Here is a 27,236-nt window from a genome sequence, read left to right on the forward strand (position 1 = left end):
GGAGGAAGGAGGGCTATTTATAAGGTTGGGTGCAGATTATTAATTTTTTGAATGTTGAATCATGATGCGGTTTCCCAAACCCATTAGATAAGAATCACCTGGGAGGCTTGTTAAACATGTTGATTACCTAACCCTCTCTTCTCCCCTAGAGATTCTGATGCAGTATACTTGAGGTGGGGCCAAGGATTTACAACACAAAAAGACACTTTGCAGTTTATTTTTATCTTCAGAAAAGTATGGAAAACTTTGCCCTCAAAAATGGATTTCACACATTTTTTTTATTGCAACCCACAGAGGGGGAAAATACATTTTGTACCTAAGCCAGTCCCATGCATACATACACGTGTATAACGTAAACATTACTCAAAACAATATTTAAGATTATATGAAGTGTACCTATTTTCTTTAAAATAATGGTGGTTGTCCTCTGCTTTCATGGGTCACGATCAGCAGCTTGAAAAATACTCTATAGGACCTAGCACAGCTCCTGGCTCAATAAACACCAATAAATTCTGACAGAGGTGTCTGGCACATTAAAAAAAAGGGGGGGGGGGAAGGTGGCTTTAGGTAAAGGTTTGAGAGATATGGATACATGTGAAGTGCACAATTATTATTTGATTAAAAAGTTCACTGAATAGAAGAAAAACAAGAGAATAAGAGAAACCATGAGGTAATCCTGTGGGGTTTTTGTTTTTTTACTGTACTGTACACAATTGTTGGCCTTCCAATTGAAAAGGAAGATAGAGGGGCATCTGGGTGGCTCAGTCGGTTGAGTGTCTGACTTTCGCTCAGGTCATGACCTCACGGTTGGTGGGTTCGAGCCCCACGTCAGGCTCTGTGCTGACAGCTCAGAGCCTGGAACCTGCTTTGTATTCTGTGTCTCCCTCTCTCTGTGCTCCCCTCCACTCACTCCTTTTCTCTCTCAAAAATAAACATTAAAAAATTAAAAAAGAAAAGAAAAGGAAGATAGAAAGTGTGGAAATAATTCAAGTTGGAGCTTCATATAAGAGTAATCATTTGGAAAGTGAGATATATCTAGAAAGGTACAAGGGATAGGAAATTTTTAAAAATTTTTTTAAGCTTTATTTATTTTTGAGAGAGAGACAGAGAGACAGAGGGAATGTGAGTGGGGGAGAAACAGAGAGAGACACAGAATCCAAAGCAGGCTCCAGCCTCTGGGCCGTCAGCACAGAGCCCAATGTGGGGCACAAACCCACGAACTGTGAGATCATGACCTGAGCCGAAGTTGGACACTTAACTGACTGAGCCACCCAGGTGCCCCGGGATAGGAAATTTTATAACTAAATACACAGGGTTACAGAATGAGTTAAAAGTGTACTTAAACAGAAAGAAAAAAAATGTACTTAACCAAAGAAGGGTAAAACTTAGGATATTAGTACCATAAGGGATTTTGGAGTTGTCTAGCTCAAATCTCTCATTTCTTCAGGTGAGTTCTAAAGTGATTTTCTCAAGGTCATGGTTAATTAACATTAAAGTCAAAATGCGGAAGACTGTCACCCTGCCTCCTATGAGCAAGCTTTTTTTTTTTCCCCCCTCAGAGGACAAGGCCTCTCTAGTAGTTCTGCATTTTTTCCTGGTTCAGGGCACAAGGAACTCCGTGTAAAATGAGGTAAGGAAAGATTTAAGATAGGAAACAAGGAGTTTTCTGAATCTGAAAATTTTAATTACTCTCACTACCCAAGTAATTCAATAGGAAATTCATCTGCACAAGGAGATGTGCTGTGTGTCTTCAATGATAAATTGGAATAGGATATAAGACCAGTCAAAGGGCTTGTAATGTGGACATTCTGGCATCAGAAGAAAAACAGCCTAATATTTTGAGATTTGAGGGGAAAAAAAAACCCTCATATACTGGCAGCCCTCTGAGAGATGGGCTTACGGTAGGTCACCTCTGTCCCCTGTAGCAGATGCTGCTGGAAGCCATGAAGGCTTCCCAGCTTTCAGCTGCACCGAGGTGCATCCTGCCCAGGGAGCCACTGCCTCAGTCCTGCACTATCTCCCCAGTGTTTGGCGTTCTCCGGAAAGGTCTTCTCTCAACCTTGGATTATTCATACCTAGAAAGATGGAGTTTCTGGAGACACTTGGAGAAACTTCCATCACCAGTTCATGCCTGAGAATGCCTTAACTGTAAACATAGACATAATTCTGTGCCTTGAAATCTACATTCAGAAACAGGATAAAATCTTATCTAGCAGGGATGATGTAAAGTGGTTTTGGAGTTGATGATCTTGCCAATTTTAAAGTTCCTTATGCTACCTATGATTTTGTGATTTTTTAGTTATGCCATTAAAAAAACACTCTGACCTACTATATATAATTACCCCTTCTAAACCATAGGGCACTTTTGAGAATGAAATTTTATCATCACCCCATCCTTCCATGACTCTGGGGACAGATTACAAATCCTCAATGTGGTCACAGAACCCTAAATGACCAGGCTGCTGCTTACTTGCCAGGTTCCTTTTGTGCCTCTCTCCTTCCTTCATTCTGAGCTTCGTGCACTCTGGCTCTCCCTGCAAAGCCACATTTCTTTCCATCTCTAAGCCCTCAGCCTGATGCTTCCACCTAAACATGATTTTCTCAGAGGAGTCTTTTTTGATTAGAGTTGGTCAGATCCACCATCTATATTGTAATTTTTGGATGGCAAACTCTCCTGGGAGACAGCTCTCACACCTATAAATAATTTTTTTGTGAAATTAGCATGTTCATTTCTGGTACCTTGACTACAGCCCCTGTGAACATGGAAAGCATTTGGTCTGTTGGCATGTTGTCAGCATCTCTCTGTGAATATTTTTGAATAAATGTATGAATGAAATTTAGTTCCCAGGAAAAAAGTAAACATTTGCTTTACAAAAAGACTGTTTCACATTTGACTGAATAAAACTCATTGTATGCGAGTTTCCAGGAAAACTTCCATTGCATAAACGTATAGTCACGTACAGATTGACTAAACTTCTAGAAAAGGCTACAACCTCACTGAACACCACCACCACCACAGAAGGACAATCATTGGGATGTTCCTCTAGTGATCTTCACACACTGCTATGTCTCAGTGACTTGTACTAGATAAAATTTTAGTCAAATGCCCCAGAGCTTGTTTAGCTTTTCTGCTCTTGGAAAATTTCGTCCCAAAGTGACACCAGGCTCACATCTTGTTCAGAGAAAGTAAGCATCATGGCTTGTATGGTTCTGACACGACCAAAATGAAGAAAGCCATGAGGAAATGAGATGAGCTAGGCTGTAATATTGCATTTTCATCTGGAAGCATCTTATTTGAACAAAGTCCTTTAAGACATCTGTAAAATACATTCTGGTCAGAAATGGAAGTCAAGAGATGACTGTTTATCTCCAACAAAGGTGGTTAGAGGCTTACTTATCTATTTAAAAAACTGTCCATTTTAAAAAATGGAAAAATTTTAAATTACCAGTAGCTCTATGATCCATTTTAATCCATTTTTCTTAGATGAAAGGTTTTGATTGGATGGCATGTGATAAATTACTAAATTGGAAACTTACTGGTGATACTTTTTTTTATAGTTAGCTAAAAATTACTTAATCATGTAAATATCTCTCAGAACTCAACCATGAGTTTCATTCAAATTTTTGGACGTACTTAACACTTTGTTAAATACAAATAACTTTGTTTGCCAAACCTTATAAAATGATGAGGCAGCAAGGATAACATTACTTATGTCCTTTGGGTGATAAGGGGACATTTTCATAAAATGCCTTCTTTCATAGCTTCCCCGCCAGCCTTTGGAGTCCAGCCTAACTAAAAAGAAATCCAGCTTTTACCTTCCAAACCAAGTGGGTTTATCTAACACAACTGATAAAAACGAGTCTGGGTTAAAATCAACAAGATGAGATTCAGTGCTGGTAAACGTAATGTTTGCATAAATTTTCATAAAGGATTTTTTTTTTTTGCAATTGCAAACTGTATCATATATAGAGGATATTTTAAATGCACGGTTTAAGGAATAACAATAAAATGAACCCCTGTGCACCCATCAAGTCTAAGAAATAAAATATTACTAATACTTTAGAAATGCCCCCATGCCCTCCCCAATTGAATCCTCCCCCTTCTTTTGAGATCATCCGTCCTTTGATTATGTTTCTTGTATTTGTATCCTTCAAAAAATGTGTTTAGTTTTTAAAAATTGAGTCCTAACCACAAGTCTTACTGTGCAAAGAAAAGGCAAACTTGTCAGAAAAAGTTTACAGGAACTATCTTGGGGTATAAACTGGCTTCAACCTCCCCATGATGTTTACAAAAACCACCACAGGAGTAATCGGCAGACAAGTAATCCTGAATGAGTCCTGGGAACCTTAAGGCTTACCTCCATGAGGAAGTCTGGTGGGGCTAAGTGTGGGCAGGAACTGGACAGCCAGCACAAATCGCTGGGGAAGTAGGTGTCCCCATGCTTTCTGTTTTTAAGTTCAACGTGACCAACTTCCAGATCTCAGCACCAGAACAAGTGAGAACGGTGGCAGAAGGGAGGATGAAATGAATGTTCTTAGCTGAACCAGGAGGCTGTGCAGGGAGGGGAGAGCACAACAGGCCAGCCACCCTGCCATTCTGTCATCAGGGTAAAGGAGGAAGCAGTGGCGATGAGCTCTTAGTGCTGAAAACTTCAGTGTGTCTGTCTCTTGTGCCCCACAACTCCAATCTGGAACTATCCTCCATTCCTGACGCCCAGCTGTCACCCTCCTGCAGGGCTCCCTTTGGCTCTCATCTGCACTTGATGGCCTGCTTCCCATCCACCACATTTTCCTCTTTCTAGGGGAGTTCTCTTGCTGGGTAGAACACATCCCACCTGAAGAGTTGTGGAGGAAAACCTCCGAGACCTTGCAAGTCTGGAAACTCTTGACTGTATCTTCACAAAGAATTGAAGGTATGGCAGGGTATAGGATTCTAAGTTTGAGGTAATTTTACTTCAGAATTTTGAAGGTTTTGCTTCATTGTCTCTTCATGTCTAGCATGACTACTAAGAAGTCTGAAGCCATTCTGATCTTGTTTTATGTGCCTTCATGTTTTTTCCCCTGGGCACTGTCAGAATCATCTCCTTGTCCTGGATATTCTGAATTTCATGTTGCACACTGCTGTGAAGTTATCTTCATCCACTGTTCACACAGTGAGTCCTTTCAATCTGGGAACGGTTACCTTCAGTTTAGGGAATTAAAAAAATATTTCATTGATAATCTCGTCCCCTTATTTGTCCTCTCCTCTGGGATTCCAATATATAGGTGTAGTCTACTTAAGCAGGTTCTCTAGTGTATCTACTCTTCTTACCTTTTGCTCTTATAGTCCTTTGCTGTCTTTTTGCCCTACTTTGTGAAACATTTCCTCAACTTTTATTTCTGCTACCAGCTTTCCATTCTAAGAGCTTTTTTCTGAATGTTCCTCCCCTCTTCTTAAAGCATTTTCAATTTCACTTTTTGGATGCGCTGATTTTCTTATCTGAGAAGAGGGTTGGGTTTTTACATTTTCTTCTCTCTGCAAGTCTGTTTTATTCAAGTTGCTTTCCAGGGAAGATGCTTCTTTTCTTCTAGATCATCCATGATGCAGGTTTCTTCAGAGGTCTTTCCTCTCTTTTCGTTGACATGGTTCTGAGTTGATTAGATGCTCAGAGGAAGACAGAGGAGCTTGCCCACTCTGGCCTTCCCGGTATGGTGATCTAGATGGCCTCTTTGTTGGAAAAACTCCCATATCACACATATGGATTTTTTGTTTCTCTTGGGATGTTCAGATTGCCCAGAAAGGAGTCCTTTAGGCTCTGCCTGGAAAGGAAACGCTCACAGGCCAGCATTCTAGAAGGTCAGTGCAGAAGATGACTGGGAGTAAGATCATGGAGAATTTAGAATTCTAAGAGTCACTGAGTTTCCTTTTTGATGCACTCTCAAATGTGCCTCTCTCCCAAAAGATTAAACCAAACTTTCTTGTTCCATGGGATCCTAAGTGTCTCAGTAATAGTTTTTTTTTTTTTTTTTTTTTTTATGATGCTCCTAAGCCAAAATATATACCTTCATTTGTTACGTAGTTATTTTGAAAGAATATAGTAAGTACTTAGGTCTTAACAAGTTAGTTACTATTTGAAAAAAACACATATAAGTTGAAAGAAAAATATTATTTTATTCTTAAATAACCACAATTACTAACTAATGAATGCATGCATCTGTTGGGTACTGCAGAACTCTTGAGATCAGATGGGACACAGCCAGCCTCATTTCATGTTCCACATTGATTTTCACGTGGCACTTACTTGTTTAGCACATGTACACATCAAAAACACAGTTTCACATAGATATGATGTCATAGAAAAGAATGTGGAGTGACCTCATGTTGAAACCCTGAACTGTTTCAAGCTAATAGCTGTGTCTATCAAATGCTGAGTATCATTGTACTTGCATTAAAATTTTCAAACATTACAGTACCTCTGTCAATCTGTGTGGTGCCCCAGGGCACCTCGTCACACAGTTTGAGAATCACAGGTTTCACACAATCCACTTGTGTTTAAACTTTGTTTAACCTTTAAGCTCTTAACTATGTATAATCTACTGGGATCTCAAACATCCTTACCATTGCTGTCCTACAACTCAGCACCTTAGTACATCTAACAAATATAATTAACTTCACATTCTGAATCACAGAATCAAAACATGGATTCTATTATAGAAGACCTAAGATGATGGGTGGCATTTGGTTAGCAGAGATTTATACTGAAAGTACAAGGCATCATATTTTTATAAGTGTAACTTCCCAGCCAGCAAGACACGGGACTTTTAATTTCGCATACCACCAGACAATGCTATAGAAGTAACTCAATACAGTTTGTGGCTACATCCAGACAGCTGAGTAAGGGCCTGAGTATTAACAGCTGTCAAATGAGTGTTCTGTGCCCTCCACACCACCTCCACCCCAGACTAGTCTTTGAAGGATTCAATCAGTATAAAGTCAGAATGTCAAGGAAAGAGGCCAGAGCAGGTAATATGACAAACGGATGTTGGTCTTAAGTAAGCTGACTAGCTATTAATTCACAAAACAGTCTGAAAAGATTTGTGATGCAAGCCGACTTCTGTCTAGACAGAGAAGGGAGTGTAAAACACATTAGACAGATACAACACAGTAGTGACAAGAAAAACCTGTTTCAGTCTCTCAAATGCATTAGGAGAGAATCTGGTGGTTCCTTTTTTTATCTGAATATCTAATCCCTAATGGGGCTATATCTAGGTACTAGTGAATTTCATTTCTATAGCTCTAACGCATGATTTTAAAAGGGAAGAAGCATAAAGAGATAAAAAGAATGAAGTAGGGAAAAGCAGAGAGGAAAAGAGAGATTGAGCACCAACTAGGGAGGAGAGAGCAAGAGTGAATGTGTCAGAGGACTGGAGAGTAGGAAGAGAGGGTAATAAAACCCAAATGCTCAGATATGTTCCTGAATTTCAAAGACTATTTATGTTTTAGCATTTGGAAAACATCACTGGCCTAGTCCTATAAAATTTATCTCTTTCCTCAGATGTACTGTAGTCATGTCTGTTTTTCTGCTTTCCACTTAACAGTGGCTAAAAAACGGGGATCAGGGAAGTCAGTTCCTGCATCCACTTTATACAGTTGAATAGTTCAGTGGCCTAATGGATAGCCAATCAGGTCATTTAAGGAAAGTAAGCAGTTCAAAATATCTTTTGGGTTTTTTTCCCCCAACAATGTCAATGGTCAACTTTAAGCTCAGGGTAAGGAAAACAATTGGCTACTAGTAAAAGAATCAGAATCATACTTAGTTTTGTCAGGCATGCCAAAATACTGTTTAAATACAAATTATATTTTAACATTTGCTTGTTCTGAAGTTCTCACAGCAGCAGCTCACAGAAGCAGTCCACTTGAATTCATTTGTTTAAAGGGTTTTTTTTGTTTAAAAAATATGATCATGAATTTTATTTGACACTACATGCCTATTGTAGATTCCCTGATGGAGAGCATTTTAATGCTCTGGCATAAAAGAGAAATGAGCAATTCTAGTAATGTAATAAATATAATTGTGGAGAAATTATCGGTTCAGGGAAAACTAGCTGTGTGTGTGTGTGTGTGTGTGTGTGTGTGTGTGTGTGTGTGTGTTTTAATGTTTATTTTGAGAGAGAGAAGGGGGTAAGGGCAGAGACAGCAGGGGAAGGGCAGGGAGAAAAAGAGAATCCCAAGCAGGCTCCAGGTGGTCAGCACAGAGCCAGATGCAGGGCTTGAACTCATGAACCTTGAGATCATGACCTGAGCCAAAATCAAGAGTCAGACACTTAACCAAATGAGCCACCAACGCCACACGGGTTTTGTTTTTAATAGCTCCTGACTGTATACAAGTTTTTTTTTCTTTTCTATTATTTTTTTAATGTTTATTTACTTTTTTTTTTATTTTTAAAATTTTTTTTTTCCAACGTTTATTTATTTTTGGGACAGAGAGAGACAGAGCATGAACAGGGGAGGGGCAGAGAGAGAGGGAGACACAGAATGGGAAACAGGCTCCAGGCTCTGAGCCATCAGCCCAGAGCCTGACGCGGGGCTCGAACTCACGGACCGCGAGATCGTGACCTGGCTGAAGTCGGACGCTTAACCGACTGCGCCACCCAGGCGCCCCAATGTTTATTTACTTTTGAGAGAGAGAGAGAGAGAGAGAGAGAGAGAGAGAGAGAATGAACGAAAGAACAAATAAGCAAGAGAGGGGAAGAGAGAGAGGGAGTCACAGATTCGGAAGCAGGCTTGAAGCTCTGAGCTGTCAGCCCAAAGGCCAATGCAGGGCTCGAACCCACGGACCACGAGATCATGACCTGAACCGAAGTTGGATGCTTAACCAACTGAGCCACCCAGACACCCCTTTTTTCTTATATTGACAGATTTCGTTGACATATTTCTGTACCAAGATATATTTGTTCTCAGCAAATTCTATTATTGTGCTTAGAATGGAAGAGTCCATTTTCTTTCTCTTTCTTTCTTTCTTTCTTTCTTTCTTTCTTTCTTTCTTTCTTTCTTTCTTTTTCTCTTTCTTTCTGAGAGAGAGAGAGGGACATTGTGAGAAGGGGAGGGGGAGAGGGAGAGGGAGACAGACAGTCTTAAGCAGGCTCAATCCCACGACTCTGGGATCATGACCTGAGCCAAAATCAAGAGTTGGACACTCAATAACTGCACCACCCAGGCACCCCTGTTTTCTTAAATGCTTCCAGATCTGACTAAAGGGGGAAAAATAAGAAAATTCAGTGAACATGAAAGGAGAAACTTATATTGCTAGGATATGCAGTTTAAAAGGAAGTTCCCCTCATTATCTTGCTCTTTTCTTCATGATTTTGCCATGTTAAAAAGGCACCGATGTATGTCTAGAGGTCATTTTATCCACCAAGCTAAGAACTAATTTTATTAAATAATCATGATCAAATCATGATTGTGCTAGAAGCAAAACAGAAAATCATAATTGAAAAAGAGTTCGTAGTTTGAGGGATAAAACGGAAGAGGATGGAAAGGGGGGGGTGGTAGCAGACATTTCTGTTCTCCCTCCACACCCAAATTTATTCCTTCTTAGCCAATATATTGAGTATTTTCAATTTCCAAATACATATGTACTCAGAAACTAAACTATGCAGCTTCTAACCAGTGTTATGAGTTTTCAGATGATGGTTAGTTTATGAATTTCCAACACAGATCATGGGAGATATTTCATAAATCATCATCACCTCTATAGGTAACAACAAGGGATAACAACATGATGAAAAAGAATTGCATGAATTTGCACAAAATCCACAACACAACATCAAAAGCAGTAATCTGTTCCAGTAATAATGCTTTTAGAATTTGTGGCTCAAAACTTCAGTTTTATTTGCACATAAAGTATCGTAAGATATAAACTGCCCATGACTTTTTCACATCAACTTTTTTTGTAGATAGAGAGGTATCTGGCTCCTACTTTTATATCTATCAATAAGTCTATTTAAAATAGTAAACACAAGATGTGCCCTAACATCTTAGCTCATGCAGCAGATGGAGTCTCAGAAGTTCCATGTATCAGGGAACCAGCAAGATGCAATTTTTTAATTTGTAATTTTTTAGTATTTATTTTGAGAGAGACAGAGACGGAGTGTGAGCAGGGGAGGGGTGGAGAGAGAGGGAGACACAGAGTCTGAAGCAGGCTCCAGGCTCTGAGCTGTCAGCACAGAGCCCAACATGGGGCCTACGAACAGCAAGATCATGACCTGAGCCGAAGTCGGACGCTTACCAAACTGAGCCACCCAGGTGCCCCAAGATGCAATTTTATATAAAGACCTATCACAGAATATGAAGTTGTCTATTTCTATGTTTTGGAAAGTGACTACAGTATTTGGTGTGGTGACTGACACATTAAGTGGGGCAACATCTCTGGTTGTAATCATGACAAGAAGGCACTAGATCAATTCCAATTGTTCCTTAAGGATGCTACTCAGTACCCTTTAACCTTTGGATCCTAAAAGGATCACATCCTACTTTTAATCGCCCAATGCTCGGATGTGAGAGGTCCGGGACTAACCATAGTAACCTGACCTGCAGTAGCCCACTGAGAACTTTCAAGTTGTCAAAGAAGGGACAGAGCAAAGCCATGGCTCCTAAGGGACATGATGGCAGAAGCTGCTCAAAGCTGGAGAAAAGCACAAATCAGCTTTTCAACCTTTGGCAAGGAGTAAGGAAAACTGTAATTTTGCCAAAGGGAGAAACACAAAAGAAAGTACTCTTGAGGTGGGCGTCCTGTAAAATACACAGAGAAACATTATTGTTTCTTTTTCAAATGTTGTTTTAGTTCATGAGGAGTCATAAATATCCACGAAGTCTGAAGCAGAAGAGTTGGATCTGGCGCTTCCGGATAACATAGCACTCTGATGAGGTCAAATGACCCGGTAATTAAGAGAGATCCTAGGGCAAGATGACTTTCTTCATGCTGGGAGAACTGTACAAGTTTATGGCTCAGGCTACATAAATGAGAAATACCGGTGGTCAGTTTTGCTTACATCTCTGGGCTGCTCTCATGTGAGACGCATTTCTAAGCTGGAGGGTCGAGCTGTTCCTGGGCTTTGGTTAGCGAAAGTATGTAGCAGATGGTTCTTTTCTACTGGAATTTTAGGACGATTTTTTTTTTTTATTAACTTGCTTTGCTTTCTGAATATAAAAGACTATATTTAAAAAAGCCTTAAACCACTGAGCTTGACCTTCTTGTCTGAATGGAACTTAATGTTTTACTAATAAAGAAGTTGATGTAAAATGCAGTGGACACACCCCATGATAAAGAAGATATTGTCTTTAAGGGGGTTTCGTATTTCCAGCGAACTGCAAAAACATTGTTCTGCTTATGGCTTTAAAACTGAGACAAAGAACTATTGAAACCCCAAAGATACGTTACCAACGAACAAAAAGAAAAAGCTTCTTACCAGGTTCAGCTGTAGATCTAGGTTCTGTTTGCCACATGAGGAAAAAATAAATCACAACAGAGTATTAGAACGGGATTCCATTAATAATAAATCCACCTATCTTTTCTCTGTCTAGGACATGTCTACAGAATATAGGGAACGCCACAGTACAAAAGAGTAAAGTGATAGATCAATTTATATTTCTAGAAATACAGAAACCCAAATTCCACCAGTAACAAACAGCTTATACTAGGAAGTTTTATAAACCACAATCCATAGAGGGGCTTATAGGAGGCTTATACTCCTCCTCAAATTATTTGCCCTACTTTGAGTTCACAAGTCTGTAACATTTTCTGACGTATATACAACTTTCATTAGACCTTCAAAGGGTTACACAAGTGACCACCACTGCTTAAATACACTGGACCCCACATATTTGCAGGTTATCTGGTCTTACTACTCTCCCAAAAATAGAAACCAATTCATCCAAATGACTAAACCCTTCTTGGTTTTTTGGAAGCTTGAGGGAAGAAAATGAATGAATGTGGGAGAATGGGCACCTCTCCTTACTTTTCTGTAGAATTCTGAAGTCTGGAGAGTCTTGGATTTCACTCCCTTGTCGGAACCACTTGACCTGCAAAGGGGGCGCTCCTCGGACCCGGCACTCCAGTACCACCACCTGACCCTCTGATGCAGCTATGTTTTGCAGTTCCTAAAATTCAAGGAAAACACTCCCTGTTAGACTGGTGCACATGTCCACAATTTCACAACAGACAATAACGCTTCCAAAGCTTCCCGGAAAAAAAAAAAAAAAAAAAAGGCAAAACTTGCATCATAAGATAATTACCACTAACTCAGATAAAAAGAAACACCTTTAAACCCATTGGTTGTCAGCTTTTCATAATCTCCATGTAATGACATTAGTAGGGTTTACTACTGGGCCTCTAGAAACTTCGTGTCTCTCTGCAAATTTATTGCCACTTCATATTTATGGAATTTTATGGTAATGCCTGTTACCTTTATCTACATTTAAGAGTCAGCTGGTGGAATGCAAACTTCCCCAAACCATTATATTTCATATGAACGTAGATTCCTGGGAAAACCAGACAGGAAGGAAAAAAAAGGCATACGTTTGTTTTCACATGCTCCAACTTTCCATGTACTCCCCCCCCACCCCCCAACACACCTTTGCCAATGGGTTTCCTACGTCAGGTTTATTAACATGGTTTATTAACACAAGGGGCTTGGGGATTTTCTCATTTTAAAGTTCTGAGTAAAACAATAAAACCCGTAGTACATCTCCCTTCATGACCTTCATTTCCTCTTCCTTTGCAATTACCCTCGCTGCCCCGGACCCCACTCCAATTCCAGACCAGTACATTTTTACAGTCCGACGGATTAGAAGTTAATTTGGCTTCACAGATGCAAAGAGGTAAAAGCTTTTATACTTGTTATTAAATATCAAAAGATGCCCAGTCTTCTTCCATAGGTTCCCTACCTTCTTTCTCCAGGAGGACCTAGCAATGGCTTAAACTTAACTTTTGACTTTTTAACTAAACTTTTTGACTTTTTAAACTTCTGACTTCACAGCATGAGATCTTACATAGGTCATAGAGAAGTCTTAAAATAATTCAAATATGACAAAGCAATTCACCTGTACATCAACCAAAAGCAAACAAACTTACATCAAGAAGTTGTGTGGTCTTTTCGGTTTATTATTTATTTAAGATTATCTGAAGGGATGACAAATGGCCTGTTGGGAAAAACAAGCATTGTGGCAAATGGCCTTCGGTGAGTGTGTTAGAGCTCTAAGGAAATTCTTGAAGTTGATGAGGTTGGCAGAGGAACTATGAGAATCTAGTGCTAAGTCGGAGAAGGCATTTGATAATTTCGGTAGTTAACAAGAATGCCTTTTTTAAGTAAAAAGGTTAAGATTATTAACTACTTCTGACTGCATTCTTCAACCCCCCCCCCTTTTTTTTTTTAATGTAGGAAATCTCTGGTTTTAAATGGACTTTTTCACTTTGTGATCGGGTCCAGAGAAGAGCCAATTTAATGGACCACAGCAGGCAAAGTGCTGCTCACAGGCTCCAGGTCGTGTGGATTCATTATTAAACACTTCCAGGCTTGTCCAGGAAATTGCTTGTGGTAGATTTCAAAGGGTACACGAATATGTTTCATATTTGACCTTTCAGGCACCAAAAGAGACTCTGATTTATTAGGATTGTGTGGTTTTGTTCAAACTTTGGAGAGTCAGAGACAGAGAAAATGGGCAGGATGCCAAGGACCTGAAGAGTCAAAACTCCAGTTATTCCAGGATCACAATCTGATTCCACCTGGAGCAAACTTTTTTTCTGTTTTTAATTTACTTATGCTGACAAATAAGAGAGGGGGGCAGGGGTGGAGAGAGAGGCAGAGAGAATCCCAAGCAGGCTCCACACTGTCAGCACAGAGCCTGATGGGGAGCGCGAACTCCCCAACTATAGGATCATGACCTGAGCCAAAACCAAGAGTCGGATGCTTAACCAACTGAGTCACCCAGGCGCCCTGGAGCAAACATTTTTATCTTGAGAAAAGCCACAGCCAGGCAGAATGAGCCACTAGGAGAACCTGCAGGAACATGATGAGGAGCACTGAAGGAGAACTGCATTCAGAAGTTGTGCTTGGTAATCTGCACCACCCACTCGGTAAACTTTGGGACTCCTGAGTGTGTTTCAGGTCCATATAAGGGTATCTCATGTCATATACCAAGCCCACCTGATATTGCGATTCCTTGAAGGGGTCCAACTATTTAGCAAGAAATGCCACATGAGGCCAGCTGCTCTCCCAGTCTCTCATGTGTCCCTACCGCCCAAAGTCCCACAGTCCATGCCAGCTCTGCCGTCCCAAGCGAAGCCCGGTGGCCCACAGGCAGAAGTGCTGCTCCGCCTCTGACCAGCTGCGAAACCTGGGAATCTTTACCAGAGTAGTAGGAGGAAATAGATGGAGGCACCTCTTAAACTGGCAAAGCCCACCTGGCGTTCACTGTCACCATCATGTCCCCAAAGATGCTAAGGGTGACAAAGGGAAAGCTAGTTTGAGATACAAAGGAGATCAGCAGATTTATTTTCTACACCTGCCCCTCCAAAACCAAAGCTCAGGCCCAAAAAGGACCCAGCAAAGCAGGGAGAAAAGATGCCCAAAGGGATAAAGGGGAAAGCAAATGCAAGGAAGGAAGAAAGCAATCCTACAGAGAACAGAGATGGTCTACAGTCTAGACACAGAGGGTAAAAGGCACCGAAAATGCCCAGGGAGGGGTGCTCTATGCTTCCAGTCACTCCATAGTTTGTGATTCCTTTATAAAAATATAGAATTCCTTTATAAAAATATAGAAGTTTGTTTTATGTTTCTTTTTACTACGCTGTGTGTTTGGCACACAGTATGGTTCATGGTTTTCTTCTGGAGAAAGGGGATATACCACTAATATGTCACTGATTCAGGAGGAACAAGGTTTTGTGTCTAGTTTTCAAGGATTTCTCTTGGTGCCCAGGAGGAATTCCCTAACATCTCCATATGCCAGGCCCCAGTGGTGAAGCACCATGGGGAGGGAAAGCAAAACCTCACATCTTCTTTATCTACTTAAATCAAGAGGTGCATTGACACCATCAAAATCAGCCGTGTCTTGGGTAGCAATACAGCAGATAACAGATTTCCTGGTGATGATCTGGTGAAGCTGTTTTCAAAAAGCTCTAAAGTCACACAGCACCTGAATTATCCACACCTTGGTAACATGTGTTGTTCTAAGCAACGAAGGACAACTTCATGGACTACTAGAGTGGCACTGTTTTTGGTAAGGTTTCACACAATCTTTTTTTTTTTTTTCTTTTTGTAATCTATCCAGGAGGGGGCTTTCAAAATTGTTGTCAAATATCATTTGTTGCCATGTCTTAAAGTAAATATTGTTTATGGAAAGATCTTTAATAAAGCTGGATTCAGGCTGGCTTAGAAGAAAAAAAAAATCATTTCCTCCAAGAAGACAAGCAAGATGCTCTTCTCCACTGCCTTGCATGTTTTATGGATTTGCTCTTTACATTTGCCTTTAGTTTACTGGGAGTAGATTTTTGTAAAAAGTATAAAATAGGAGTCCAATATATATATATATTTTTTATCTCTCCTGAGGAATTCATTCTTTACCCAGTGGTCTGCAGGTTTCTGTAAATACTGGAGTGTCTTTATGGGCTCTGTTCTGATTACCTGTCAATTTGTCTAGTCTTATGCGAGCACCATACTGTCCTAACTACTATATTTTTACAAAGTCTTGACATCTCCAAGGACTAATCTCCTGCCTTCCTTACCATCATATGATTTTCCTTCTTCAGGAGTACCCTGGCTATTTTTGGGTTTATCTTAGAGTCAAATTGCCAAGTTCTAATTCAAACAAACAAATGAAACAAGGAACCTGTTAGAATTTCAGCCAGATTCATTAAATTTACAGATTAATCTGGGAGTCATGATTTCTTGACCATTTTCCAGTCCACAGACATGGTATTTCTCTTCACTTATTTAGGCCTTTTTAGAGGTCTTTCAATAAAGGTTTGTAATTTTCTCAAAACAAAACAAAGACAAAAAAACAAAGAAAGAGAGAGAAGATATGCTACATGGAACCATTTCTGAGTTGAGCTGTTGACAGATGAAATGGAGGTCATTCAGCTTGGCAAGGCAAAACACAAACTTAGAACAAACTGAATTATTACCCATTTTTTTTTATTTCTATAAAACTTGTTGTTTCTCCCAAACAATTTCAAACACAGCATTTTGTCTTTTTTCCCACCTGTCTTGGCTTTCCCACTCTATTGTAAGCTCTATCAGGTCACTGACCATGCCCACATTTTTTAGACCCTTCACAAGATTATAATCACCCAGCAATTTTTCGGTAAATACCTATTTAGCCCCAAAGGTAACCATGACAGCCTACTGATCTGTTCGTTTTCATTTTTAAAGACTGCCACATGAAGCCACATGTGAATCCATGTGAATGGAATTTCAGGACCAAAGCAAACACAGAGAATGAGACTTGCAGATGTCAGACCTTTGTAAAAATAGGAGGAAAGGAGGCAGGAGTGGTTGCATCAGGTCGGCAGAGATACGAGGTTGGACTGTGAACCTGAAAAAGCAGAGACACAGGGATCAAATTCTGAATATATAAATTGCTGAACAGATGGGCTAAAGAAACCTTTCATTATTGGGATCACTCCACATGAATGAAACAAGGGAAAGAAAACATCGCCATATATCATTTTGCTGGTCTACTCTTACATACAGTACAGACATTGTTCTACACCCTCATTTCACATCTGTTACTCTTCTCTACTCAAAAGGATATTCAAGGTACAAGCTCCCTGGTTCCTTAGGGATCCATGAGCTTTTAAATGCTATTACCAAATGGATTTCTGTGTGTGGGGGTTTCACAGGGGTCTTTTCCAAAGTTCTCACAGACATTATATTTTATTTTTAAATACGGTCTGGATTCATTGAATTAAAAGCACAAGTTACTGGCAGTGGAGAGTAAATTATCAAACATCCCCCTACCTTATTTTTAACTTGAACTCTTTTTTGATATAAGGAATTATAGGAAGTTAAAAAGAAGGATACTGTTTTTTCTTGATATGAAAAAAATAAAGGTGCTGAAATACTTACTGAATGGAACTCATCTCTGGGGAAATAGAAGGATTCCAGAGTAGTGAATGGAAATGATTTCTCCTTCTACATTCATTTATTTTCAAGCACTTTGGGTTTATTCTGCTCTATATAAGCAATTGTTAGCTTCTTACCCCGAGATGATAGTGATCTGATATTATGTGTCTAAATATGACAAGATGTCATCAGGAATGTTGGCAGTTGTAGAGATGCTAGGATGGAAAGGGCCTATTCATTATCCTTGTAAGACTTTTCATTGGCTTGTGATTTAGGATTGGGTTTCACTTTTCACTGTCTTTTTATGTGCATAGACTATTTGAACACTTATACAGTAGTTATTATGTGCCAGCTGCTGTTCTAAATGTTATGTGGAGATTCACTCCCTAAATCCTCATGATAATCCTATGAGATAGATAGATGGTATTACCTTCAGTTTACAGATGAAGAAGTTAGGTATAGAGAGGTTACATCACTTAGTCAAGGTCTCTTCGAGTTAGTAAGTGGTAGAGCTGGGATTTACACCCAGGCAATCTGGCTCCAGCGTGTTAAAATTTTATGTGACTGTTGCTGATGATAATAAAGCAACGGAGTTTCTGTGAGCCCTTCAGCCTCCTGCCTATACTGTCGGAATAGATTAGATTACCTTCCATTTAGTGCTCCTGTAGAATTTAAACCACTTAAAATGTACTGTTTACGTTATTATGGTTTTACATATGTAAATACATATTTTCTGCTCTTAGGCTTTTTTTTTTTTTTAATTTTTTTAACGTTAATTTATTATTGAGAGACAGAGAGACACAGAGCGTGAGCAGGGGAGGCATAGAGAGAAGGGGAGACACAGAATCAGAAGCAGGCTCCAGGCTCTGAGCTGTCTGCACAGAGCCCGATGCGGGGCTCGAACTCACCGTGAGACCATGACCTGAGCCGAAGGCGGATGCTGAACCGACTGAGCCACCCAGGTGCCCCTGCTCTTAGGCTTTTAATGTGTTCTGCAATATTCATATTTTTATATTTCTTATTTCCCCATAGGAAATAGGATTAGCATAGTCTCAATATTCATGGAGTTTTCTGAAAGATTCCGGTAGGTTTTATTTTATTTTTGCAAAAACTTAATTATTAATATCAATTTACATAATTAATAATAATTATAAACTGGGAATGAAGATGGTGACAGATATTTTTTCTCCAATGAAATGCCTAGCATGGTACTAAGCATCCATCACTTATCAATACTTAAATAGCGAACACCAAAAAAAAAAAAATCTACATATAATCAGATATATTTCTATAGGTTCCACTCTGATTTAGGGATTTAAAACAAATATTTAGACCATCTTTAAGTGAGTTATACTGGCTGGTTCTTTTCAAGTTTCAAATGTCTCTTCTCTATGGTTTCTACATACCACAGATCCCAGAGTATTACTCTACAATACCTGAGTGCTCAATAGATAGAAGGCCTGGTGATGATGCTCACAGAACATAGTGATTAGTTAGGAATTAGTTTACACTTCAAGGGTGGGGGCGGGGAAGGCTTTTGTGAGTATTGTTTTTAAATATACACTTCGTAGCACAAAGGCAAAGTAACATACATCTAATTAAAACATTTAAAGATTCTAATTTTTTTTTTAAATTCCTGTTGTATCTGCAAAGTAAGCTCACTATTACCTCAGTAGTTTGTACTGTTGTTCTTTTTTGGACATGGCAGTCTTGTAATGAAATAAAAGCAGGGTAAAAATGCTTGGTTAAGCCAATAATAATAATAATTATTATTATTATTAATAATTAATGATTATGTTTAGCTCCTGGAAAAACTTTTGTTGGTATGTCAACTTTTCTTGCTTCTATTTTAAATGAGCTAATAAATTAGGCTAAATGGAAGAGGGCACAGTTGTGGAAGAATAATCAAATAGTCATAGCTCGAAGAGAGAGCGTATTATCAGGTTATTGGCTGTTAGAGATGTTCCCAATGGGAAAGCAGATGTTGACTAACTGGTAATAGGTTTTTGATTAAACATTATTTTTAGTGCTTAAAAGGAAGAACTTTACCTACCGTTTTCTTTCCTCCCCCCGTTGTGCTCCCACTTAGGAAAATATTGCAGGGAGTGTACTAGTTGGAATTGAAGCTGTAATCATGAAGTCTGCTTCGCAAAGTTTGCTAATGAGTTTGACTCCTTGTGGTTTCAGGTACAAGGACTTACCTGTTGAACAGGGATGGATAATGGCTGAATCACAGCTGTGGTCACTCCTGTCTTTGGAGATGATGATCCTATTGTCAAGGAAACAGAAGTTGTTTTCTTTTGAGCTCTGGAAAATAAAAAGGCAAGTGGGTTCCATCAGAAATTTTTTTTATGTTTATTCATTTTTGAGGGAGACAGCATGAGCCAGGGAGGGGCAGAGAGAGAGGGAGACACAGAATCTGAAACAGGCTCCAGGCTCTGAGCTGTCAGCACAGAGCCCGACACGAGGCTCGAAACCATGAACCGCAAGATCACGATCTGAGCCAAAGTTGGACGCTTAACCAACTGAGCCACCCAGGCGTCCCAGGACTTTTTAAAATCAGGAATTATTCTTTGAAAGATTTCCAGAGAATATTTCAGTTTCTTTTTGTGTACTCAGTCCACTTCAATTGTAAGTGCTTCAGAAATGGGAAACCATAACCTACAGTTAGAATGGCTATAGTCAATACATACATAGAATGGGCCTTATAGATTTTACCAAAATAAATACATGGGTAAGAGAAAAGAAGCTATATATAATTCAGCCATTATCAGAGAACCTAAAGTTTGATGTTGGAAATCCTAAGAGAAAAGAAAATGTCTGGAAAAAGTCCTAGGGTTAGGGTTCTGTATTTAGTTCATGGTTTTAGTGGTCTATTTTAAGTCTAGCAGTTCTTCTTTGTCCTGGTTCCTCATTTTGTTGAGAATGTCTTGGCATTTTTGTCTCTTCTTACCCATAAAAGTTAGTGAGGTGTAGAGAAAGGTTAAGAACAGTTGGTTGGTAGGCCCAGCTTTGCTAAGAGGTTGGCTGTACAATCTCAAGCAAGTCATGTAACTTTACTATGCTTGAGATCTTTATCTGAAGTCAGAGGTGGCAGAGTGTGTGTGTGTGTAATATATATATATACATGTATATATAACCATGTATATATATATGCATGCTCCTGGATAGATATAATTGTTATGTATATACTAGCAGATCAAAGAAATTGATTAGCACAGTCTCAATATTCATGGAGTTATCTGCAAGATTCTGGTAGGTTTGATTTTATTTTTGCAAAAACTTAATTATTAATATCAATTTACATAATTATTATTTTGGAAAATAACCCATCTGTCTTCCTAAGAATAACTAAATTTTACCATTTTCATAAGATCTAACCAGTAATAGATTTTATCCAAATGGAAACCCATTTCTGGCTTAGACATTTTCCAGTTTGTATCAATAAAGTGGTCCTCCTTTATATTTTGGTAATGATTTAACTAGTTTCCTCTCGATGTGACTGTTAGTTTTACATATTTACAACCAGTTAGTTGTCATTGAGACTAACATTGTATATGGTTTGATTTTGGCATCTCAGTGATGAAATGCAGACTTCAAAGTCTAAATTCCTAAGTTAAAAAAAATGTGTTCACGTTCAGATATTTGATCTTTGACTGACATCAGCAGACCTCTTCCTTCAAAGCACAATGCGTGCTGCTTTGTACCCCAATGATTCTCGTGACATTCTTTGTTATACAGACAATTGATGGGATCATAGGCACTCACTGTGGCATGGCTCCAAGTTTTGATTTGAAAGCTAAACTTTCACTCTCAGAATCTGTTGAACTGGCACCTGAAAAAAGTAGAAAATGACAAAATTAAGATTTGAGGGTATCTAAAACTGCTTCAGAGAGTACTATTTTTCATTTTTAAATAACATACAATGTCTTATTTTGAAATAGGGAATGATTCAGACCATTTTTATTTGGACTGTTTTTTCAGAAAACTACTTAAAGATCTACTATAAAAAGCTTTCTTCAAAGCAATTGTTTTGAATGCCAAATCTATTAGTTTCATTTCTTATCACTTTGGCCACCACAACCAAATTTCTAAGTAGCTTATAAACTATGAAATAAATGTATGTGTCTGTGTAAAACATCCAAGGTTTTAAACTTTAACCCTTTCTTGGGAGATTACATTGTGTGGATTCTCAATGTCTTCATTACTCATTAATTAGGAGATGTTTTCTGAGTCTTTGATAAATTAGAACAAAATAGTGGCTTCATTCTTGACTAAGAATGTCTCCAATTTTGGATCACGCTCTCCCAAATTCATTTGCTTCTTTACTGTTTGTGAATTGAGGGTCACCTTATGTTTTTAGTCAAAATACAAAATGTACTTAACATTTTAATGCTCATGTGTTTTGTCACAAGAGATTTTAGGTGACAGATTTAAAATAAGTGTGATTAGAGGTATATTCTTGGTATTGCTTTTATGAGATGTATTTAACTTAAGTTAAAGATACTTTAATATAAAATAATACATGCTTACAGAAAAGTAACCAAAGAGAGAATTGTGTGACATAATACTAAAGACAGTGAGTATCTTCCTTAACGCCATTCTGCACATGCTAATGTATATTTGTCAGATAAACCTATTAATAACATACATTTATGTATATGTCTATACAAATGGAATCACACTATATGTACTCTTTGCAGTATATTTTAAATACATTTAGAATATATGCATTAATGTAATTTCTTGGATGGCTACCCCATGCTACTTTCCATGACTGTATTTTTCTAGTCTTTTATTAATGTTTTAACAGTCATGTTTAAGTAACTCTGCTGGAATGTTTGCTGTCCCTTCCTATTTATTTAATACTTAGTATAGACTTTCTTCACTTAGTTCCTGCACTACCACAATAGATTCTTATCTTGTCTTCTTAGGTCAGTCTTCAAACTCTTTATCATTTTTTAATGTAACATATGTTAAAAAAAAAAAAAAAAACTAAGATGATGAGTTTCTATTCCGTAAATTTAAAAACCTAAAACCCTGCTATTTAGTGACTCGCATGATTTCCAACCAGATTTTCTAGCTCTATCAGCCAAATTCCATGTCCTAGAACCCCAATGCAAAGAGTTGAACATACTGGCGTGCACTCCACTAGGGAATGGGAATATAGCAGCAAATACCCACCCACCAACCCACCCCTGCCCTTGTGGAGTTGACATTCTTTTGAAGGCACAAATGACAAGATAAATACATGACATGGCATTGAGGGAAATGAGAAAACACACATCAGAATAGGGAAGGAGGGAATGGAGCGGGATGCAATTTGAAGTAGGGTAGCAAGGAAGGTTCCATCAAGACGGGAACTTTGAATAAAGATCCAAAGGAAGGGAGGGCTTTCCCCTCTTGGTCTTTTCTTATGTTTGTATGTTTAATTCTATTATTCACTCTCATAGGAAACTCTTACCTTGTCTTCTCTCAATAGCATTTTAAGATCAGCCTAGTAATTTTTTCTGTGCTTTGTCTTCTCTGAACTCCCCATGTTCTTACTTTACTACTCAGGTCCCTTATAACATCCTATATGCTAGAAAATTGTTAAGTTCTTTGAAAAATTGAGGTGGAGTTAGGAACAGAACTACCAATTTTTGAGTACTTACTACTTGCCTGGCAATCTGCTTTGCACTTTATAACATTATTATTTTTTTTAATGTTTATTTATTTTTGAGAAAGAGAGCACAAGCAGGGGAGGGGCAGAGAGAGAGGGAGACACAGAATCCAAAGCAGGCTCCAGGCTGTCAGCACAGAGCCTGATGCAGGGCTCGGACTCACGAGCCATGAGATCTTTACCTGAGCCGAAGTCGCATGCCCAACTGACTGAGCCACCCAGGCGCCCCTATTACATTATTTTAAATGTTTATTTTTGAGAGATACAGAGAGAGAGCATGTGATCAGAGAAGGGGCAGAGATGGAGGCGGGAATAGAGGATCTGAAGCAGGCTCTGCGCTGACAACAGAGAGCCTGATATGGGGCTCAAACTCACGAACCGTGAGATTATGATCTGAGCCGTAACTGAATGCTTAACTGAGCCACCCAGGTGCCCCAACATTTAATTACAATAACTCACCTAAGAGGTGAACCATGTCCAATTATACATCAGAAAATTGAGGAACCAAGAGATTAAGTAATTTGCATAAGGTCACATAACTAGAAAGCAGTGGCTAGAGGCTTTTTGAACTTGTGGTCCATGACTTCCCTCGTACCGTTATGACCTCCACGTGCCATGGAGGTCTGTAACTCCTCTGAGGGCTTATTTTCATGCCTCGCTAATGGCAGACCTGCAACTTTTTGTAGAATGAGTGAATGGAACCGTGGGAACTGCGACACTTCTCTGAGGTTGGAAAGTGAACTAAGCAACCACAGAAGAGCAGCATGCTAGGGGGCAGCAGTGGGAGGCAAGTCTAGAAATGGAAGGTGAGATGTAGAAGACAGGGCCACAGTGTTTGGACTTCATCCTAGGCACTGAGATCGGTGATGGGGAAAGTCAGGCATGCAGGATGAGGTGGGGGAGTAACAAAATGAAAGAGCAGCACAACTGGCCAACCATCACAAACAGATGACAGAGGGGCACCTGGGTGGCACAGTCGGTGGGGCTCTTGGTCTTGACTCAGGTGGTGACCTCGCAGTTTGTGAGTTCAAGCCCCTTGTGGGGCTCTGGCTGGTGGCACAGAGCCTGCTTGGGATTCTGTCTCTCCTCCTTTCTGCCCCTCGCCCGCTTGTGTGCAAGCTCTCTCAAACTTAATTAAAAAATTTTTTTTTTAAAATAGGTGATAGAGATAGAAGGAGGAGGAGGTATGGGAAGGGAGCTGGGGAAACATGAGCAAAAATCAGTAGCCTCCATTATCAGAAAATCATGGGTCATCTGAGATCAATTTTACTAGAGTCGCCGGAGTTTTAAAGAGGGAGAGGGTAGCAAAAGTCCTACAGAAGTTATCACAGATGCTCTCAAAGTGGCTAGAAATTGGGGACACCAATAGCTGTTTTTCATCTGATTCCAAACATTTAATAAATCTTAAAAATAAAATCCCCTGATTATCTACTTAGAAAGTCTTTCTTTTTTTCAAATTCCTTTTTTCCAGCTGATTTTCAGAGAAAGGTAAAGGGCCAAAAAGGTTTCAACCCCTAGAAAAGAAAACCTTTGCTAGTTTTTGCACACCTGTCCAACCCTCGTGAAATCTCAAAGTCACCTTGTGTCTCAGGTGTCAGAGCAGCTCTTGCAGACGGTGGTGGATCAAATCTCCCTCTCTGTGCCAGCAAGTTCCCTTCCCCCCTCAAGGATTCTTCCCTCCCTCTCTCCTTCTGTCTCCTCCCTTTGGTCATCTGCTTTGCACCTGCTAGTCAGGAAAGGACATTCCTGTCTCTGGTTAACATTTTCGTATTCATCAAACCACCACTTTCAGTTTTTGATGGAAGCTCCAGTCTGACATGTTCCAGAACTTAAAATTACTATCCGTCTATCTGTTCATCAGCCTAAATGCTATTTCTATATTGCTCCCCACACAGAGGGAGGGAATCAAATGCCCATGATCTCTGCTCTATTCTGAAGATACAAGTGCCAGTGCAAATGTCACAAAAATGCACCTGCTATCTTGCCTTTAAAAGGTGTTCTCTTTTCACTTAAAGAACGTACCCTATTTAATACTTCCTCATAGGAAAAGACCCAGAAAATGCCCAATAGCAAAAATTAAAGAAAAAAAATCATTTGGAATACCACCACTCAAGATACTTTGGGGTATATCCTTCCAAAGTCTTCCAAAGTCTGTCTAAAAATGCATAAACATTTTTAAAACATGATGTTATGCATATTGCTAAGTTATTGCTCGCTCCCCCTACTCAATACATTGTGAAACACCTTTCTATGACATCAGATACCTACTTTATAATTTTCTAATGGCTGCTTTAAATACACATGGGCAGCTTTACAATAATTTTATCTCTGCACTAGGAATGGATATATTATTTCCATTTTTAAGTATTTTCCTAGAAAGGTGTGTAGAATAGCAATACATCAAAATGCCCATTTGCCTCACCCTCATGAAAACACTAGGTTTTCATTGTTTTTGTCTATTTGGCATCTTCCTTGATGAAGGGAAAAAAAAAGCCACATTTCTAGGTGGAAGCAAGCTGGAAGTAAATGATACAGCTTCAACTTCGGCAAACAGGAAGTCTTCATGAAAGCAAGTATCAACCATTTGAAAATATATATTCACATATTAAATATATATTTGAGACCTTGAGAGACTTTAGTGAAACCAGCCTCACAGAGAAACTCCTGGAGTTCAGCCCATGTGCATATTCTGCCTTTCAAAATTTAAGGAGTGACTATACTCTGTCCCCATACGAGTTACTCATTTTCTCCCTCCCTACTCTCTCAGTTGCTATAATCACCAGTGCAGCAATAATCATTTAAGACTCAGATAAGACCAACGGAAACAATGCCAATGATTTAAAATTTTATAAATGATGAATGACTATAAAGACATTAAAACGAGTTTTAAAGATTGTTTAATGCCATGGTAGATGTTTGTGACAGGTTAAATTTAAAACAAGGTACAGGGGCGCCTGGGTGGCGCAGTCGGTTAAGCGTCCGACTTCAGCCAGGTCACGATCTCGCGGTCTGTGAGTTCGAGCCCCGCGTCAGGCTCTGGGCTGATGGCTCAGAGCCTGGAGCCTGTTTCCGATTCTGTGTCTCCCTCTCTCTCTGCCCCTCCCCTGTTCATGCTCTGTCTCTCTCTGTCCCAAAAATAAATAAACGTTGAAAAAAAAAATTTTTTAAAACAAGGTACAAAGGAGTATGTAAACTATACACATACAGGATAAAGACTGGAAAGATCAAAATATTGAGAGTAACCGTCACAGAGCAGTAGCATTACACTTGATTTTTATACCTTCCTTTTATGTGTGTGTTTTCAGTTTCTAAAAATAAAAATGTGCTATTTTTATAATAGTAATCATAGCTCACACTCTGTATCAAGGCACTGCTCTCAATCCTTATAGCAATCCAATTTTCTCCCAGAGGAGATGGAGGAAATGAAGCATAGAGCCACTGAAAAACTGTTCAAGGTCATGGAACTAGAAGCTAGGCTAGCCAGAAAATATTATAGAAACATTTAAAAATAAATAATGTGAAAAATGGTCAAGGCTGTGCTTAGATTCCTTCAGCTTCTCTTAGTGTATTTTTACTTTTTTTTAGGACATTTATTTATATTTGAAACAGAGAGAGACAGAGCATGAGCAGGGGAAGGGTAGAGAGAGAGGGAAATGGAGAATCCGAAGCAGGCTCCAGGCTGAGCCATCAGCACAGAGCCTGATGTGGGATTCAAACTCACTAACTGTGAGATCATCACCTGAGCTGAAGTCGGATGCCCAGCTGACTGAGCCACCCAGGTGCCCCTTAGTGTATTTTTAAAATTCAGGAGAAGAAACCATGTACTCAGAAGGGCTTTACCCTTCTGAGATCAACAGGAGCCATTACTCATACACCATCTCAGCATGTTTCAAAATGTCCCTTAAAAGGGGCACATGTTTTACCTGATTACTCGAAGCACTGAGAACCTATAAATGTCACACAAGATCTGCCACGGTGCATTACACTCGCTCAAGTATCCCTGCCTCTTCCCCACATTCCTGCTCTCCTCTCCGTCCAACTCCTACAAGGTCAGGTTTAATTCCACTTCCTTCATCCCACATTTCAGGACCACCATCCTATCCCGCCTTCTTTGCAGTTCCTAAAGCTGTAATGATCTGTGTAACCCATTTTACAATCAGAAGAGGGTGACAATGATGGAAACTGGAGGTGTCTGGATTTCACATGCTGACATTTACCTTTCCTATTTATATTACGAATTTAAGATTATCTCTTTGCCATCCAGTCCTGGAGGGTACCCCCCTCACCATCTAGGCCAGATGTGGGCCAGATTCCATCTCCTTTCTCCTTTTCCAAGACTTTGGTCTCATTCTTTCTTGCCCTTCTACATGATCTAGGTTTTCCCTCTTGGATTATTTGCATTAGCATAGGATACATACTCTATAGTTATTTTGGTATGAAAACAAATAAGCAAAGTGAAAGAAAAAAAATCTTT

At 39.3% G+C, this 27,236-nt stretch overlaps 1 protein-coding gene across 2 annotated transcripts in view; it reads right to left on the reverse strand.

Annotated features, from left to right (window-relative positions):
• Positions 1-27,236, reverse strand: part of PALLD (palladin, cytoskeletal associated protein) — a 408,346-nt gene that overhangs the window by 205,827 nt on the left and 175,283 nt on the right. For both annotated transcript variants that reach the window (XM_030312774.1, XM_030312775.2), the window contains exons 4-8: positions 20,869-20,935; positions 19,302-19,407; positions 16,496-16,570; positions 11,998-12,139; positions 11,449-11,472 (exon numbers count right to left, since the gene is read on the reverse strand). In XM_030312774.1, the coding sequence (XP_030168634.1) occupies positions 11,449-11,472; positions 11,998-12,139; positions 16,496-16,570; positions 19,302-19,407; positions 20,869-20,935 (414 nt within the window). The remainder of the gene's footprint in view (positions 1-11,448; positions 11,473-11,997; positions 12,140-16,495; positions 16,571-19,301; positions 19,408-20,868; positions 20,936-27,236) is intronic.

Source organism: Lynx canadensis, chromosome B1 (genome assembly GCF_007474595.2).
Source record: "Lynx canadensis isolate LIC74 chromosome B1, mLynCan4.pri.v2, whole genome shotgun sequence".
NCBI lineage: Eukaryota > Metazoa > Chordata > Mammalia > Carnivora > Felidae > Lynx > Lynx canadensis.